The sequence below is a fragment of the Cucurbita moschata genome, unplaced genomic scaffold (assembly GCF_002738365.1).
Source record: "Cucurbita moschata cultivar Rifu unplaced genomic scaffold, Cmos_1.0 Cmo_Scf00019, whole genome shotgun sequence".
Classification (NCBI taxonomy): domain Eukaryota; kingdom Viridiplantae; phylum Streptophyta; class Magnoliopsida; order Cucurbitales; family Cucurbitaceae; genus Cucurbita; species Cucurbita moschata.
The window spans coordinates 4,272,656-4,293,101 of NW_019268535.1; the positions used below are offsets into that span (position 1 = coordinate 4,272,656).

At 35.5% G+C, this 20,446-nt stretch overlaps 1 protein-coding gene across 1 annotated transcript; it reads right to left on the reverse strand.

Annotated features, from left to right (window-relative positions):
- Positions 1–1,468: 1,468 nt before the first annotated feature.
- Positions 1,469–7,018, reverse strand: LOC111456730 (pyrophosphate--fructose 6-phosphate 1-phosphotransferase subunit beta-like). The gene is made up of 16 exons (XM_023098696.1): positions 6,707–7,018; positions 6,297–6,458; positions 6,103–6,224; positions 5,924–5,977; positions 5,731–5,837; positions 5,534–5,639; positions 5,301–5,364; positions 4,740–4,828; positions 4,067–4,198; positions 3,766–3,936; positions 3,571–3,689; positions 3,017–3,128; positions 2,790–2,874; positions 1,940–1,984; positions 1,765–1,833; positions 1,469–1,595 (listed from the first exon to the last, which is right to left on the reverse strand). The coding sequence occupies exons 1-16, from the start codon at positions 6,900–6,902 to the stop codon at positions 1,519–1,521; spliced, it is 1,710 nt and encodes a 569-aa protein (XP_022954464.1). The 5' UTR covers positions 6,903–7,018; the 3' UTR covers positions 1,469–1,518.
- Positions 7,019–20,446: the final 13,428 nt, after the last annotated feature.

Genomic DNA, 20,446 nt, shown 5'->3' on the forward strand with positions numbered 1-20,446 from the left:
TTAAAATTTCCATGTCCTCCCCCATTTGTTTCCAAATTTGCTACTCCCACATGGTTTAGCATAAATGTCTGAAATTTTACCACATAACTCAATTAAATATACAATTAAGATCGATTTATGCAAAATCATATTTTTTTCATGTTGGATCGCAATAAACGATTTCATGCTCACTAAGTAGAATAAGTGGGAAATAAATGAGAAAATGGTGAATAAGAGTGCAATATTAACTACAAAAAGACTTGATATGACTCTACATTTAGAGAGTTATCAAATCACAAGACCGAGCATCGATCTAAAACACAAAGAGACAACAAAGAAATAGAGGAGATCTTAGCCGACAAGGTTAGGAAGATGGGAAGACCCGTACGGTCGATTCGTGAATTCCTTGTCAAATGGAAGAATCTCCCTACGGAGAAAACCAGCTAGAAATGCGCCAAAGATCTGGACTTCGCTGCCACCCACATCGCTAGGTTCGAAAGTAGTCAGTTGACAGGGACGTCAACCAATTAGGTAGGGGAGGATGTCATGGTTATGCTCGTCCAAGGCGTGTTGCCCATGACAAGCCCAACCCTTTATGTCTTTTCATATTCTAGTGTTTTACTTTTGTATTTCTAGGAAGTATGACGTTTCAAAAATAATGTCCCTGTCAGACATGAAATGCCTCAGGATGTACTATAAGGGGATACGACTAGTTGTCAACTTCTACGACTAGTTGTCAATTTCTACGACTAGTTGTCAACTTCTCCCTATAGTGGGATACGACTAGTTGTCAACTTCTCCCTATAATGGGATACGACTAGTTGTCAACTTCTCCCTATAGTGGGATACGACTAGTTGTCAACTTCTCCCTACCCAACCACTAGTTGTCAACTTCTCCCTACCCAAGGTTATATACTGTAAGCCGTTGTTATTTCTCTCTTGCATGCTTATATAACGTCTTTTTCAAAAATCTCTCTGCCCTTGTTTTCTAAAACCTTCTCTTAAAACCGAGGCCAGAGGCTCGAGCATATATCGCTTGGCCGTAGGCGACGCAAGAACGAATTGACTTAGCTCCCTTGTCGTTGGAAAGTGAGTGTCACACAATTGCAAGCCCGCTGCCATTAAAAGTGCGATTGTGACACTGGATCTCGAAGGGGAGTGAATTGTGAGATCCCATCGATGGGAGAAAGCGAGTGCCAACAGGACACTGTGGGCCCTGAAGAAGGTAGACTGTGAGAACGGAAACATTATTTACAAGGGTGTGAAAACCTCTCCCTAGCAGCATTTTAAAAACCTTAAAAGAGAAACTTGACAGGAAAAGCCCAAATAGGACAATATTCCACTTGTTTATGATTCTGTGTTGGTTCTGTAAACACGGTATATAGAAATCTCCTCGACAAAAAAAAAAAAAAAAAAAAAAAAAAAAAAAAAAAAAAAAAAGCATTGACAATAACAAATTGTTCCGTTGAAGACAGTTTTTTTTTCCTTCGTTTCTGGAGGAGTGGTATTGAAAAATTATTCACAAATCAAGAAATATGATCATGCTTGAGCCCCAAGTTCCAATAACAAAGTGTGATTAATCACATTCGATGCAGGACCAACAAATTGAATTGGACCTACAAGGAGATCAAAACCAGAATGAACAAGTAAATATTTGAAGGTTCAGTTTCGCTGAAAGCAACAAAAAGATGGTATTTTTCTTCCGGTAATCAATAACAAGCAAGATATGAATGAAGTATATGAGATATTGGTATGAGAGGTTGATGTTGGAGGCCGAATACCGACCTGGACTGATGTAGCAGTTCTCGACAGCCCACTCGTCTCGTAGCGATGCAAATTTCTTGAAAGGTTCACCTGACCATAGAATCATGGAATTTTTAGTATGATGCTCGCTTTCTGGCTTGCTACTTGTGAATGAGGAAGATAGCATATAGTAATAATGTTCCTTCAGAAATATTACCATCAAGTTCCACCATTGCCTTCTTGATCACAGGCTTGAACTTACCTGTCAAATGAATTCTACCTTTAGAAAGAGATCAAATGATAAATATTAAACTAGGCCTCATGAAATTGTTCAATCAGTCAGTCCCAAGCCGTTCGAAGTTGTGATGAGTGTTGAGGATCGTTGGGAGGGGGTCCTATGGCTAATTTAGGGAATGATCCTGAGTTTATAAGTAAGGAATACATCTCTATTGGTATGGCCTTTCAGGGAAGCCCAAAGAAAAGCTAGAGAGCTTATAGCTCAAAGTGGACAATATATTGTAAAGAGTCGTGGTTGCTAATAATGAGAAGATAATTGTCTTTAGAAAGAATATGTGATGATACTCTACTTCTCTCCATATCTTTCTAATCTTATAAAGAAGTTCAGACCTACATATGTACACTTTCACTAATCCCACTATGTCGGGTTTAGCAACTAGTAAGATATTTTATACCTAGGGTTGAGTTGTCTTATGAGAACAATCGAGATATGTGCTAGTTGGATCGATACTCACAAAGTATATTTATATATAAAACAAAAATATATTTTATAACTAACGTAGAAACCATAATTTAAACTTATGAAAGGCACCATATTTTGAACTTATTAAAGGTATCTAAGTGTGTAACTTGTCGCCCTAGTTTAAACGTTCCTTTTGCAATTTTTATCACTCATGTATAGGAAACTTTGATGTCATCTTGATTTGTAGGTAAACTCCATTGCTCTTATTTTGGGAGGATTCTTTATACCCTGCCATTTTCGTTTCTAATTCCTCAAAAAGGTAATCTAAGAGAGAAAAGGAATGCATATTGTCGTCGATAAAGCTTACCGTGTCTCCTCTCCACGTCCATTAGTGAAGTTAATGCAGTTCCACCAGCCGTCCATTCTTCAACTGGAGCAGCCAAATTTCCTACCTGGTAGACATGATTAACATATAAACAATAGAAATGAGGAACAAGAACTCTAGAGGAAACTGATAACAAGAAAAAAAAGTGGAAGGCTTAATGGTCGGAGACTAAAACGAATCAGAAGGTACAGGAAGTCGGAAAGACAGACCGATGATATCAGTCCAGTTTTTCCACTCTGGAGGAGAGCTCCAGCAGTATAACCCAAAGCATAGCAATATGTTGAATCAAAGTTTGTGGGTAAACCACACCTCCCTTCATACCTATAAATTTATAAAAGAAAAAGGAAAAAAGAAAAAAAAAAAAAAAAAAAAAAAAAAAAGAAAAAAAAAAGAGAGAATTAAACAGAGACACATGAAGGCACTAATCTTACAAATATAGTCTTTTCACATAATCTTGAATCAACAAGGAATCACGTGGCCATATAATAGTGCCTCACGTTAACCATCGCATATCCACATTTTCAAGTCAATTAGCAGTCAGCTTAACCCACCATTTGATTGGCCCTTTGCTTTATGAATAGAAGCTTAGATACTGTGTACCCCAACAAGCATGTTTTTGAGATCCAAACTGCCCGAGTCTAGTCTAGACTAAGACCGCTACTTAAGTTTGGCTTGTGTAGAGTCAAACTCATTATGTTGTTATCACTAAATTAATTAACAGGAGCATCTAAACAGAAATTTCAAGAGCGAGTAGAATGAGTACCCAAAGAAATGTGACTGCCCCTTGAATTGGCCGCCATTGTATGCACCTTCTTGCCTCCTCTTTTCCAACTCAGTTTCAACCATTTGAATAAGCATTTTTTCCGTTTCTATTTTTGCGACCTGACATGTATAATATAGTTAATCAAACTAGGGAATCTAAGGAAAGACTACAACAAAACAAGAAAAAAATATTTACTTGGACATTGCCGTGTGGATCTCTTTCAAGCAACAATTGTTCTTGGATTGCTTGTGGGAAAAATTCAAAAAGGTGATAAGATTGAGTTTTAAGTTTCTTTTTCCATAGCCCATCCTCATCTATAATATCATGGGCAAGAATTTCATTGAGTTCTGCAATGAGCTGCTGTACCTGTAGAAAGCAGGTCATAAATGAGTACCAGTTCATGAATGATATGTTGATATTCAGTGTCTTAGGCTAGTGGATTATGTGTACTAGCTAAAGAAAGAAACAAAATTAATGATAATAATCATAGCAATACCTCAGGAATAAAGTCAATCAGACCCTCAGGAATAAGAATAACACCATAATTATAGCCAAGTTTGGACCGTTTGCTAATTACATCGACAATGTAGTTTGTAACGTTTTTCAAGGTAAGCTTCTTAGCCGCAACCTGCAAAACAAGTCTAAATTAGGTTTCTACCCTATAAACTAAAACTTTATAAAAACACGAGAATACATAGCTTCCAAATGGAAATGGTTTCCCCTGCATACATTCAAAACCAATCAAGTGATTAAGCTAAATCTCCATGAGTCAACTAGGTCATAGAGAATATATTTTCAAAGCTGACAAGATAGGCTTTCTGCGTCATTTAGGCCAATGAATATGACATGGGATGCGAGTATTTAGTTCCATTCCACCTATCAGAAGTTTCAATTCAATCAATGCCATGAAACTTTAAATTATCACAGATTTTCATTTATACTCTTAAGTTTTGTTTGATGTAACCTTACCAAGCAAATATGCAAGAAGTGAAACAGGATATCTTAACGACTCAACAATTTCATAGTAACGTCAGAGTATCTGTTGCTATTTTACGCACAAAATCTGGTTCTCAAAGAAAACAACTGTAAGGTAAAGCATATGTTGGTAAATACCCTTCTTGACAAAGATTTCAATGGTTCTATCTTAAGTAGTTAAGTAAAGCAGTTACCTCTTCTCCAATAATAGTAATGTTTGGATGAGTTTGCAAAGCACACTCCAGTGTGATGTGAGAAGCAGCACGACCCATAAGCCGGACAACTGCGGATGTAAGTACACTGTTAATGCCATATGATAATATGCTTGGAACTCGAGAGAGATAGAAAAAGGTATCAGACGACATTCACAACATTGGAACAATGAACTAGTATAACTTCACATTAGGTAGAACAAATAGGGAAAAGAAACATAAAATTGAACGGAGAGAAGTACTCTGTTTTCTGTGGAGAAGCAACAAGATGAACTTTAAAAAAGAAAATATAATTTTTATTTTGTTTTGTTTTTACAATGGACAAGATAGAAATTTAGGAATTTTAAGATCCAGGTATAGAAAATGACATCTTTTTCTAGAGTAAGGTACCATTTAACAGGGATAATGATGGATAAAAATAAATCTGAACTCAACATACTAATAACTGAAGTCCTAATAGATTCAGTTATTATAAAAATGTCAGCAGATCAGACCCATTTCTAGTTACATCAAACGCCAATTGAATCAAGAAAAAATGCTTACAGTGATAGTATTTTCCTGTTGATCGAGCATCAACCATCACATTACCAATCATCTCGGCGTATATCTGCATAAATATCAGCAGAGCAGAGCCTATTAAGAACCTCATCTCATTTATGCAAGATTCCCTTTTCACTTCAATTCTTGAAGAAACAACTTCAACTTTGCAACATTGATGAAAGGCGAGTCTACAAGAAAATTTGAATTTTAAAACAGTTCCAAAGAGAAATGAATACCTTGCAAGCAGTATCAAATCCAAAACTTGTGGGTACCTCTTTGCACTTGAGATCACCATCGATGGTTTTTGGACAACCAATTACTCTGGTTTTTAAATTTTTACTCCTAATTTGAAAACAACAAAATAGAAGGAAAAAAATCAATTATAGAGTTTCCTTTTGTTGCAAAAATAAAAAATCATAGTTTCCCATAGTACCTAAAGTTTTCAGCAAGGAGACAAGCATTTGTGTTGGAGTCATCTCCACCAATCACAACAAGCCCATCCAGATCAAGCTTCTGAGCTGTTTCTTCAGCTTGCTTAAACTGAAAATGGAACCAAACTATTAATCTCTGCCTTGACTATACGTAAGGAATCACACAAGGCAAATTCTGCAAAGAAAGAGTTTCACCTGTTCTGGAGTTTCAATCTTGTCCCTCCCACTGCATATCATATCAAAACCACCCTGATAAAAGAAAAAGAAGATGCATTAAGAACAAGAACTGCATTAGAATGGCAACCAATTCACCTCTGGATCACACACACATTTGCATTAACAATTTCTATAGAAATCCGTTCGAGAAAACGAACCTGATTGCGATATGGGTAAATAAACTCTGCAGTCAGTTCAACATATTTGCATTTCATGATCCCTGCAGGACCACCCTTGAAACCATACATTGTGCTTCCTTTTGCATGAACCTGTAGGTAATCTTCACCAAAATCGTAGATGCTAATTAACAACAGCTTGAACAGAAAAACGACATTATTGTTTCTTCATTTACCAAATAGTCCAGAAATCACATTATGTCCTCCGGGCGCTTGGCCTCCAGACAGGACAACACCGATCTTCAAGTTCTTATTCACCTGCACCGAACTGGAATCATTTGGCACCAACAATGCCGACGGTTGGGCAAAGAGACAAGGAAACAGCTTCGCGATCTCCTCTGCATACACATAACACACAATTCAAACACTCTAAAAGCCTAAGAACCGGCGATTGGCGCCAATGAACTCGGAAAGCGCATTAAGAACAACCCAAATTTCGAACAAAAACGAGATTTACAATAAGAAAAACACGTATATTAAGAGAAAAAAAATCAATGCATAACGTTATTGTTCCTTCGACTCATCAATCAACTAGTTCACCATGAATCCTAACGGGAAGATAAGTAAAGAATTCTTCCATAATTACCTGGATTGCCAGCGGAGGAGCTAGGAGGACCATCGACGATTTTGAAGGGGTTTTTGAGAACAGAGGGAAAAGGAAGAGGCTGATCGATACGGTGGGATTGCACATCGCTATACACGGAAGCAACCCGCCCGATCACCGGCGGAGAAGCTGCATTGACGAGGGAAACATCGGCATTAGCGATAAAAGGCGGTGACATTGCTTACAGAGAAGTGATTGAAGGCTTTTTGTTTTTCTTTTTTGAAGATGGAAGTGGAAATTTGAGTGTCGATAAGGTCAAGAAAGTCGTTCGGACGTTGAACTCTCCGCCTCACGGAAGGTAGGTTGGTAAAGGGTAAGCGTGGTTTCCTAAAGCTGGTCGTTAGGTTAGTTTTACATTATTTATTTTTTATTATTATTTTTTTTCGGGCTCACATAGTTGATTTAGATTTCAAAAGACAAAATTGAACTTTTATTAAGGATAAATGGGTTACATCAACTTAAACTAATCAGGTAAATGATCTTACTATTGTAGTTACATAATTGAATGATATATGATGGTGCATGCCTCGTAGGCCCTGCATGCACCATATTATTTATGCTATATGTATGTGTTCTATGTAATGACATATGATACTATGATATATATACATGTGATATCCATTATGCCATGTTGTACATGAAATGAAATACTATGTACGTCACGTTATGTATTGCCATGTAAAGTTATGTCATGCATCATGAGATGATTGTCACGTATACATAATGCATATATGTAATATGTCATGGATGAAAGGAGAAAGGGAATGATGTTAATGCTATGCTATGGATGTAAATAATGGGGATCTCATGCATGTATGTATGTCATATGCATCGGGATACTTTCTTGTTAGTACGGACGCGTACTTTCGATATTTATGTTCACCATAATATCATATGGGCCTTTCTTTTTCTGTGACATCCGACAATGTGTAATGAATTGTGCTCGACCAAGTCAGTCTCAGAGGTACGTAAGTGGAGAAGTACCACACATACAACCCTGCCCTGAATTGAAAAGAGTCCAAGACCATGTTACGATTTTGAAGGATAGGTCACAATCATGGTATGAACTAAGAGACATCAATCATACAATATACTTCAATGAATATGTGAAGAAAATATTGTTAGAATTATCAAAAGATATTTCAATTCATGCCACGTTGAAGAAGAATGAAGTTTCGTGTTATAAATTTTGGGTGGATTATAATTTAGAGTAATTTAGAGTTATTGTATTTCATTAATGTATTTTAAGACTTTTTAATTACATTAGGTTACAATTACTAATAGTTAATTATGGTTATTAAGTATGAATATTACAACTCTTGGAATGCCTTTAATAGTTTCATTTTGACGCTATATAAAGCCATGTATGTTCTATTTGTAAAGACTTGGAAAATATGGTAAAAGGAGCATTTGTGTTTTTCTTTAGCCAATGGCTAAGTTTCTTTGCAATTCTACTTTGTTTAGGTTGCATGAAGAATCATTCAAACTCGACATGATCAATCTTTCTTGTGGAGTGTTTCGAATCTCAATCAAGTGTTCTTGCCTTGAGATATTTGATCAACAAGAATCATTCAAGCTAGACATGATCGATCTTGCTTGTGGAGTGCTTCGAATCTCAAACAATGTTCTTGCCTTGAGATATTTGATCAACAAGGTAATCCGAATCTTACTCCCCTTATAGTGATTCCTTATCTTATCACATGTTATGTGTGTGATTGCATTACTAACCCCAACAGTGGGGTGAATTACTAAGTATTTCTTAAAATACTTAAGCCACGTGCTAACCTTATATTTTCCAGGTAAAGGTAAAGCACCCCTACAGAGATGACGGTGAATGCTGAAAAGGCCATAGGAATGAAGATAGGGCAGTAGTATACATTAAATTTCATTTAGTAGTTGATTGAAGGTTTATTTTATTTTTCACGTTAAAAGACTATGTTATTTCAAATTTCTTATTTGGAATGAAATGTGTAAGTCCATGACTTCTTTTTAAAGTATTTATTATGAATTTTGCGTATGTTATTTAAACGTGATTAAAAAAAAAATGAAAAAAAAAAAACTCTCCGTTCTAGATTTATTTAGCAGTGCATCACACGGAAAGACCCAAAACCTAGGTTATAGCTTCTTTTCTCCAACACCAATCACAAACTTTTCCCAACTTCATCGACACTGTCTCCTTTGTTCGTTCTTTTCATTCGAGCAAAAACTCCACTCCATCTTTTGCCAATGTTGCCTAGAATTGAAAAGTAAGTCAAAATTATGAAACTTTTTCTCAATAACGATCCTATTTTTCTAATGAAATAAAGCGGCTACTGTGCATGACACTGACTGTTAATTGTGAAAAAATTTCTTTAAAATATTTTAAAAACGATGTCATGGACTTATACGTTAAAAATAAAATCCATAAATCAATCCAAAAATATATAAGAAACGAGAATAAACAATATGTCCAAAAACTAGAAAACAATAGATTGCCCTAATCTAACCTAAGACTAATAAATAAAATAAAATGCAACTACCTTAATACCGGTTCCATGGTCTTTACATGTTGTCTCCATCATCCGTACACAAGTGCATTACCTTTACTGAAAGTAGCACATGACTGGACTATTTTAAGAAATATTCATTAAGTGACCTAATATTAGGGTTGTGAAATGCAAACACATGCAACATGGTGAGACCTATAATTTAAAACAACATAGCATGATCTTGAACTCTTTTAGTCCGGACATAGTTGGATGTGTGGTACTTCCCTACACATGGCCCACCCACGCGCACATAGACCCTCCAGGTGGCTCCGTATACATACTCTTTGGATCTGGCTTTGTTGAGCTAAACGCGCTAACATGTCGCAGGACACCATCGAGGAAAAGACTCGCATGATATCATGATAAACATAAACATCGAAGGTACGCATCCGCACTAACATAACATGACGAAGAAGTATTTCGATAAATGTGAACACAAATTATGCATGAGGTCCTCATACTTTCCATCATGACATAATAAATGATGCAAGACAACCTCTATTCTTTCATAACATATTAAATCGGTAATTATGCTTACATAATTCTTATACATCATTTCATACATAACATAGGTTCCAAGACATGACATAGGAAGGTTGAGGTTGTGCCTCGTAGATTTCCCTATTTCAAAAACGTATCATGATATGTTATAGCATATCATAGCTAATCGTTACATAACATGATATGTCATTTATACTATAATATTATTTACCTTATCATATAGCGTAATATAACACAACGTTACATATCAAAACATATCACACATATGACATGTGCAGGGGCCACAGGGCATCTGTCATCATACATAAAACAATTCTTCCATCCAAACCAATAGTGAAGCCACTTACTCGGTTGACCTAGGTCAAAGTTACTAATCCTTAAGGTTTAATTTAATCATCCATATGGTTTCATATTTAAAATTTTTAAAATTAAAAGTAATGGGCGGTTAATTTCCGATAATTTGGGTCGAATATTTTAAGAAAGTAACCTTATTGAAGTTGTAACGAGTTAAGAATTGAAAATTATGATTGGATTAGAGTACATATTTATCATTAGTCTAAATAATTTATTTAAAACTTTAAATATTAGTTTCTTAAATTTTATTGGGAGTATTAATAAAATTTTAACCTTCCCATTTAGATTTAAAGTTTCTAAATACGTCTATTAAATACCATATTTACTATGGTATTAGATGCAACGATTTTCTAATATATTTGAGAATTACTTATATAACTAAATTATTCTTGGTATTCCATAGTATTTTAATTATGAATTAATTCCGGAGGAAAGAGTTTGAGCGTATCAGACTCAAGTTGAATAAGCTAAAATGTTGGTCTTGAGTCATCAAAAATTGTATTCTCCAATTGGCTTTGAATAGTTCAAATGGAATGTTAAAATGAAGAGAATGATTATGAGTTTACAAGTAATAAATCTAGTAACCTTACTCGACCTCTCAAATTTGGCTAATTCGATTTTTTTTTTTTTTGGGACAAGTGTTCTCAAATTTTTCAAAAAAATTGCGTGGATTGATGCATCAATCTCCACGTGAAAAAGAAAGTTGAACCGGGAGGAATGAGTATTAGTAAGCAGCTTGCTGGTGGTTTATATTTCATTATTAAGTCTTATTGATCTTGTTTAAACGTTTAGTATCTTATTCTCTTCTGGGGATTTGTTCCTCTCATTTAGGCTAGGTTACCCCTAGGTTTTCTCATTCTACTTACTCTCGGTTCTTGGTCCTATCTAGATCTCCAACCCTTTGAATATTCTTAATGTCTCTAGGTCTTAAGTTAGTCATTTCTGCTAGTCTTTCATCATTATCATCATATCTCAAAGTCCTCGAGGCGCGACCTCAATACTCAAGGTTTATGCATTCTAGAAATCGACCAACTCTCAAGTGTACTACTGTGGACCCCCTGCCACTCATGACAGGTTCACTTAAAGGAAACTAACTGTAGGCCCTGTTAATCGAGTCAGGTTTACGATTAGGCGTTAGTTGGCGAGCCCCTAATCGCCTCTATATAATCGCTAACTCATATGCATGAACAATAAATCTAGACCAACTCTAATGTACAAATGTGGCCCCTTGTCACTCATGACAGGTGCACTAATAGAAAATTAACTGGCAAACTTCTTATAAGTCCTACAAGGTACCATCAACAATAAAATGGTCAGTTCTATAGTTATACGGATCCCTAACAATCAAGCCAAGTTTACGATTATGGGTTAGTTGGTGAACCCTTAATCGTTCCCATATAACCATTAATATTCGAAACATATGTGACAAAGACAGCATAATGATCTAATCATGAGAACCTAGTCATAAATTTCAATCATAGATCAGGCATGCTTTAGTAAATATACATAACCACATTCAATATTTGTCACATCTCAACTCATTCTCTGCTCAAACATATATAATTAGTTTCACATAACATACTTTATATCATACTAAAGACATGCTTTCAATTTCAGTCATATCATAACTCAACAATTCTTTATTGGATAAACGTGCACCATAACGTTTAATGTGCTCTTATATACATCAAACCAACTCATTTCATGCTCAAATTTCTAAGACATGCTTCTCATATCATACTTTCATGCATACTTATATACATCAAACCAACTCATTTCATGCTCAAATTTCTAAGACATGCTTCTCATATCATACTTTCATACATACTCATATACATCAAACTAACTCATTTCATGCTCAAATTTCTAAGACATGCTTCTCATATCATACTTTCATGCATAGTACAAGCATAACTAAATCCAAAGTTCCAAGATGCCACTTGCTTGGACAACTTTTCTTTCCTCCTTTCCTCCTCCTCTCCTTGGTCCCTTTTCTTTTCTTTTTCTTTCACCAGAACTTTCCTTCTCCTCTTTCCATCTCCTCCTGCCCATCTTCTCATTCCTCCTGCCCATCTTCTCATTCTTCCGAGGATCGTCGGCGTCGTCTTGGTCATTGCCAGAGCTATCGTCCATGTTGTCACTTCCAGATCTACTCTCGTGCTCTTCGTCTTTGTCTCTTCTCCCAACATCGTGCTCAAAACCCTCGGGTAGTCAGGCCCAAAACCCCCTACCCGTTGTCCATGTCCGTAACAGCGACTATGAAGGCATTGAGGGCTTAAAGGCATTGGGTCAAGAGTAATTTGAAGAACACTATTGGGTAACAATTTTGACCCTTTGTTGTAAACAAAGAATTCTTCCTACAGTTTCATGCCGGAAAAAGGAACAATTTTGAAGGACTCAAGAGCTAAAATGGCCAAAAACTTTTGACTTTTTTTTGAAAATTTGAAATTTGTTTCAAACACACATACTCCCTCCATTTTCAAAGTCGTTACTCGAGACTTGTCTCTTTAGCTTTAGGGAAGGAAAATGGAAAACTTTAATGAAGAAATCGATCGGAGATAGGGTCTAGAACGCCTAAACCATGAGCGAGCTCAAATTGATTTTCGAGAAATTTTGTATTAGTGAGTAGCCTCGTTCGTCTATCCCTAATTTTATGTACAGTGAACCAAAAGACTTTAAGTTTAATCCTAGACCTTTATAGATGATAGATATATAATTTTAATGAAGAAACAATCATGAGATAATGACTAAAATACTTTGGTGAAGTCGAATTTCAGGCACCGGAGACCATAAGCTCGCATCGTCATTTTTAGTTGAAGTTTGTTAAGGCACAACCCCTAATCATGAACTTACCCCGATTAGTGAGGGTCTACCTAGTTGATAGTGATATGACGTTACCCACTTAAGACTTGTGGCACACTAGAGGGTACTACTGAGGAAGCTCTAGACATGCGTAACGGAGAGCCTATCTTGCACTATTAAGAGTCTAGAATGGTATAGAGATAGGCAGCTTATTATGTACCATTAGGAGAGCTTCTAACTAGCGTTGAGTAGTAGACATATATGGAGCCTATTAGGGAGATTGAAATGACCTAGAATGTTTTGTTCAATAAGTTACCTTTCTAAAACATTTGGAACGCCGAAAATGCTATCTTTGATTAATAAATTGTCCCTCAATCATTACTCTCGACTTTTATTTTAGCTTTACAAAGAGAGATGTAACAAATTTACTGAACGAATCGAGGGGTGAAAAGGTTTGGAACGTCTGGATCGAGAGAAACGCTACATTGATTTACTGAAAATTTTCCATTGGTGAGTAGCCTTGTTCCTCGATCCCTAACTTCATGCAAAATGAACCAAATGATTTGTAGCTTTATCCTATCTATACTTTTGATTAATAAACCATCATAAAATAATGGGTAAAACCCTCCGGAGGAGTTGACTTTCAGGCATTGGAAACCATGAGCTCGTATCAACGTTGTGGCTAAAAGTAGAATAAGATAACACACATTTCTAAACCATTGTTATTGTTTGGCTTTTAGACCGAACCTCATTTTCTTTTGATTCTATAAGTTTAAATAAATTTAGGACTTGAAAGAAATAGTTGTAGGAACTAAGTAGAGCTTGTACACGATGACTAGAGTTAGGAAGGAATGTTTAGTGAGCCTTTGTCTATGTTGAGTGTCACAATCCGATTTTTATCACAGAATTAAAACTTTTCACATTTAAAACATAACATAAATATATTTTATGTACAAATCCAAAATAAAATTTGAATATATTGAGCCTAGTAAATAAAATAATTTAAAATATTAAAATAGTTAAAACACAAGATGGCTTAGTATGGTACCTGCTCGAGATTCGCATCTATTGTAGACTATTTCTTCTTGTCACCTAAAAAACACGAAGAAACTTGAATGATTATAGAGACTCAATAAATAACTTACTTGTAGACTCTTAATTGTGTCAGGTTTTTGTTCTTGTCTTCCGAATTTAGGCCCTTGGGATCTTTTCTCAAGTTTTGAGTTCTTGTCATGGTTTAGCCCAACGACCTTCGTTCTTAATCCTGAGTTCTTAATCATGGTTCAACTCTAATACTGCAATCATGGTTCAACTCTAAGCACATTAGTATCAAGGGGTTCTTTGTTCTGAGTTCTTAATCATGTTCAACTCTAAGGACTTTAGTCATGTAGTTTTAGGTTCTTAATTCTCAGTTCTTAATCCTTGTTCGTGTTCTAACAGTCTTCATGTCTTAGTGGACTTACACTTATATAGTGCTAATTTAGCACATGGATGCGTAACAAAATTGATTCAAGGCTTTAAGGTAACATATTGATTACTAAAAAAAAATCAAATATTACCTAAAGCTTACTTGAATCATAATATTAGAGTAGCATATTAATTACTTGAAAATTAAAAACTAACTCTAAAAGTTATCTATGTAGATCCATCTTTGAGTCTAGTTTATGCAACCATCTATAAATTCTTGAGAAGCAGTCTAAAATGGATTTAATTTTTTAAAAAAATTATAGAAAGGTCAGGTTTGGAGTTAGCGGGGAAATTTCAATGAAACCAACCACATCATCACTCACCTCCCCGCTACTTGAGTTCAATTTCATCCCTCTCTCTTAACAGTTTGAGGCATGTTTTACTTCTTAAGCTTGTTTCAGGTCTTCAAGGATATTTCGAATTTCTCCAAAGTTTCTCAATATACCCTAAATTAAGTCAAAAAAAATAAAACCGATGAAAATGACTAGCTTCAAATTTATTAAAGGTTGAGAAACTAACCGTTAGCTACATGGCCATCTTCTCCAACTTGCGTATACCAACCTATAATAGCTCACATTTTGAGGCTTCGAAGCACGAACCGCCATGTATGGACTCAAAATAAAAACTGATTCCGAATTAAAAATCATACATATACCAAACATATACAATGTTTATAACTAAATAGTAACAAAAGGACGATTTAGTCCTAGTACATGTCCTACACCATAGCTCGTCATGCTTCTGCCTCATCCATAGAACATCAAGCTCCTCTTGAAAAACCAAATAGTATTTTGGGTATAAAAAATACTAAGTAACTTACTCATAGACTCTATATCGATCGTACATATAAATTAGGTCATATAACATCTCATCCTTTATCTTAGTTCATGACTAGATTACTTTGTTCTATTAGATATTTTCGGGTGTTAATAGCTCAATCAAGTTTCTCTAGAGGCTTCGAGATTACTCAATCTTATCACCTAACTCTATCATGGCTTATTATTTTGTTGGATATATCTGAATCCTTCCTTCAAAGTTTCTAGGCTGGCTCGATTTGAATAGTCAAATTATCCACTGAACTTCTAAGTAACTTAACCCTATCAAGATCATATTTTAGGTTTTTGGGCTATCTAGTCAGCCAATTTCTACATCATATAGCCAGTACGATCCTTGCACGAGACATGCTCTCATTTACCTAGGTTTTAGGGTTCCTCACAATACTATTGAGCATTAATGGGTCCTCCCTCAATGTTACCTAACAAGTTTGCTAGTAAGCATAATTTGTGATCTCGTAGTAGTACTAGATTGGCCACCATTGAGCGTTACTCGAGCTCCCTCAATAGTTAGTACTCATGATACCCTCAAGTTACTAAAGGCCATCTCATGGGACCTAAGGTTTATTCATCTTAGAGCTACAACTCGTTGTCTACCCAGTCATCTCGAAATGATAATAATGTAGACCCTCCATTTGGACATATGCGATTAAGCACCAACTAAAACTCCCTTATTAGCTCCCTAGGTCATAGGGGTGACCTGCAAGTTCACAATTAGGAGTTGTACCTTAATTATCCTTGCTGATAACTCTCGAGAAGTAGAGTTATATTGTGCTATTTAGTCACAATTTTGCACAACATACTCATCAGTTTTGCATTAGTTTTTCCATTTATACTAATTAGCTAGCATGCAATAGTTCAATGTGATCCAACATGAAAAGATGATCAAACTTCATAAATCTAGCCTCCTATACTCGATCGATTTTATTTGACAAAAATAGCCGACCCTTTATGCTAAGCCATTATACCATAACATACCTGGAAACAATTTTGTTAGTGATAACATGTCTGGACCAATTTTCAAAACATGTTCTAAAGCAACTCCGTAATCAATTTTTATACAGAAGGACATGCAAGATTTTAATATGAACGAAAATCAAATAGATTGTTGATAACCCTTAGGTGGATGACCAATATGAAGAAGGAAGGAAAGAAAGAGGGGACACCGAAAGAAAGGGGGAGTAGCCCGCATGCATTTGACAACGATTGTGGAAGTGATTAAAGAAAGAGAATACAAACTTTATCACTAGAAGAAGAAAAGAAAAAGAGGCATTGTGAAGTTTAATCTTGAATACAATATCAAAATTGTGAAGTTGAGTTTAAAGGTTGATACGTATAATGTTAAAAAGTATGATTCCATAATTTAATTCCGATCCCTATAAATCTCCACAAAAGACGAAGTCAAATTGACAAATAACTTCCACCATTTTGCCCATTACAAAAATTATGGAATTAAAAATAATAAATAAAGTTTTCTAACAGCTAATCAAATGATGCTTGCAACTTCATATGCTACTTCAACCATGCAAATATTCACTTCTGAAGTTTCAAATGATTTTTCCTCAATCGAATCAGCTTGTAACACATGAAATGATGGTTGAACCAAGTCTATTCAATTTTGTATATGAATAATGAATGCTTGTTGAATCTTCTTGATGAACTTATACGTTTATGGCTTTTTACTTTAAAATGACGCCAACATGCATTTGATATTGAACTCAATTTGATCTAGGATTTTTAAATGTTAAGTTATTACTGTTGATATCCGACCTAATATATAGATTCTATAGTCGGCTTAAATCATAGGCAATGGTGTGTCTTCATAGCAATGCAACGAACTCTTGTCGTTATCAAGTATGTCTTGAAAAAGGAAAACTAATGTATTATATTTACATTATGTATGAAATTGAGCATGCATATATGCCAATAAGATAATGATGAAAGTGAACTTATATGAATCTAATTCTAGTTGATAAGTCATTTCAAGGCCTCCAAGAGGAAGAGAGGGAGGAAGAAGCAGGTGAGGAAAGTCTGCAAGAACCCAACTGGACCCATATGTAGAAGCTCCATCGAGGAACAACCCGATCCAAATAGAGATGTTCGAGAAATATCAGTGTTTAGCTAACTGGTGAAAGTTCCCTAGCTAACTTGGGACCCTCGGGCGTTTGATGGAATGTCCAAGGATCCAGTAGTGGCAAAGTTGTGGTTTTCCTTGGTCGAGAATATATTTCTATCTAATGAACTCTCTCGAGTACCACAAGGTAGGATGCAAGGTGTTTAAGGATTCATAAAGAATTAGGGTAATTGGAGAAGGATTCCCGAGGAAAAAAAATAAGTTTAAAGGACTGAAAGGTCATTTTTCTAGCTTCTTAGGAAATTTCCCGACTTTTTTATTCGATACAGACGAGGAGTTTTGAGGTAGTCAAGAATGGGAAAAAATGATCCACAGTAAAGGATTTTTAATTTTTTTGTTTTTTTTTTTTCTTCAGAAAAAAAATGATAATAAAATATTAAGAAAATGAAAATTACAAAAATAGTCATAAAGTTTAAATTATTTACAGAAATGGCATCACCTAAACCCCGAAAGTTCGATAGCTTGACTAGTAAAAAATATTGGATATCTTCACTTTCAATCGTTGGATCTTCCGCAAATCTTGATATGAACTAGAAAACACACGCCTCATCAAATCCAACGACTCGTATTCAAAATAAAAGTCGACGAACCTCTGATTGAAGAAGATCTTTTCACGAAAAATCCAGAAACATGAGCTCCAAATTCACGATGATTCTGGAGGTTTCAATATCGGTTTAACCTCCCTCTATAAATTACCAAACATGGGGATCTTTTAGAATAAGAGTCAATCAATGTTGAGTCTCCAAGCACACGATATTGGAGTTTAGTTTTAAGGTTTCCCTTTCTCGAATTTCTTCTAAATTTGAGAGCTATAACCCATGATTTTCCTTTCCTTCAAACTTGTTTATGCACCTTCTAAACAAAATTTCCAACAACTTTAGTGAAGAAATGGACCGCAAAAAGTGTCCCTAACCTATTTTTCAAATCCATTCACCCTAAAAAAAAGTTAAATAAAGCTTGAAAATTTGAATCCAAGAGTATACGAATTCATCATGTCTAACCTATCTCATTCAGTTCTCAAAGATCATTTCCATAGAGAAACTTGAAAGTCAATAAGTCCAGGATTGTTCCCAATTGAAGGAACTCATTTTTAGGTAAAATTTGGGGTCAAGTTCGAATCCTTGTTTTAATTACATCATATTCAAAATTAAGCTTTTCATTAGATAAGATTAAGTTAGAAATTTTTTTAATGAAGGAATCAAGGCGTAACTTGTCTTGGATCAGGCTTCCCAAGAACATCAAGTAACGCATTTTGGATTGAGTTATAAATGGAGGATTAAACTCCAAAATTGGCAACTATTCTACAAAATCATTCCTCCAAAATAATTTCTTGAGCTTGAGGGAGGTATAAGGAAGAAGTTTCGTGAAGAAGTGATGACTTGATAAGATTCCAAACGCTCTAACGTATAAGAATTTTCAATAAGTTTACTCTAACGAGGAAACAAGTTGTTATCCAACTTGGACAAGCCATAACTCGAGCTGCAGTACACGAAAAGGTAAGAAAACTGTCCCTAACACTTTCTTGATCTTACATCTTTAATTTTTATGAAGAAATCGAGGAGAGAAACGTTTAGGAATGAACTAAAAGTGAGAGCGCCAGGCAGTAAAGGGACGTGCCATATACGTCTTCATCTTCTCTGAGGAAGAAGACGATAACATAGCTGATTTTATTATCATCAGTTTATTAAGGACTTCTCTAACATAGATACCCTTCTCACCCGATTGACTAAGGAAAGGAGTTTGTTCACTTAGAGCAAAGACTATGAGGATTGTTGTCAGATGCTTAATTAGAGATTCGTTTAATCTCAAATGGTTACAATGTTAACCAAGATAATAGGATTCGTAGTATGTAACGATACCTTAACAAAAGAACTTACATGACAAAGTTGTTGCTTACGTTTCCTCCCACTTAAAAGGTTATGAGCATAAAAGAATGCAACATGCAATTTGATAATGAACTCAAATTGATCTAAGATTTTAGAAAGTGAAATTTTTACGTAACAAACTCGACCGGTAAAAAATTGGGTATAGTTTTCCCTTGAATACTCGTTACAAACAACATTTTTTTTTTACTAAAGATTAAGGCAAAGATAATAAATGAATGCACCTTAATAAATTTCATAGTTTTAAAGAGATAACGTCAATAAATTTCATAGTTTTAAAGAGATAACGTGAATGAACAATTTAGAAACCATGAAAATATGAAATACTTAATTCAAAAGTATAGATCCTGTATTTAAACCCTAAATAAATAAATAACCAATTAAATGTAGGTATAAATATATATAAACATTTCAAGACTCTAGTCATGTAAAACTTTAATGTTCGGATGATGTCTAATACATGAATCACTCTAAATTCATGTTTTGCATGGTGTACGACGGTCGTTGTACGTCTAAGTGTCCAGCTACAGCCTAGAGGAGCTAGCCCGATTAGCAGACCTAGAGGGTGTGCGAACCCGCCTGGTGGGCCCACGCTCGCACGTGTGAGTTATGTGTAGAGAAGTACTACACATCCAACTTACCCGAACTAGAGGCCACCTAAGAGAATACAGTTTTAAATGATAGGTGTAACGACCCGGGAAAGAAAGAAAGAAAAAAAAAAAAAAAAANNNAAAAAAAAAAAAAAAAAAAAAAAAAACTCTGTCGCCGGAAAACCCGGAGTTTTCCAGCGACCGCCGAGTTTCGCAGAACCCACGCGAAACGACGGCCACAGCACGCCCACCCTCAGCCCACCACACCCTGCAAAGTTTCAGAACACCTACAAAGGGAGAAAAGAGAGAAAATTTCGAGAGAGAGAGAGAGAGATATTTCGAACAAACGTCGGCGAGTGTCCAGTTTCTCCGACGAGCCCTCAAACCACCCTCAAACCAACACCAAACGACCTGTTACCACCATAAGAGGGATCCCTAACGAAAGCACAATAACTCAGGGTGCGTTTTGTGTTATTTCGTAAGCGTCGTCGTCGGTAATCAAGGTCGGAAAAATTAGGTTTCTTAATCGATTCTTAGATCTATGGCTTTTAGGAGCTTTTAGGCCACAAAACTCCCAGAAAAGAAAGAAGGACGACGAACAAAGAGGAAAGGGGAAGGAAGAAGGCCAAA

Coding starts and splice junctions, on each gene's coding strand:
- LOC111456730 (XM_023098696.1), bottom strand. CDS start 6,902: ATGTCACCGCCTTTTATCGCTAATGCCGATGTTTCCCTCGTCAATGCA. Junction 6,459..6,706: donor CTCCTCCGCTGGCAATCCAG/GTAATTATGGAA, acceptor ATGTGTATGCAG/AGGAGATCGCGAAGCTGTTT. Junction 1,985..2,789: donor GGACGTGGAGAGGAGACACG/GTAAGCTTTATC, acceptor TTCATTTGACAG/GTAAGTTCAAGCCTGTGATC.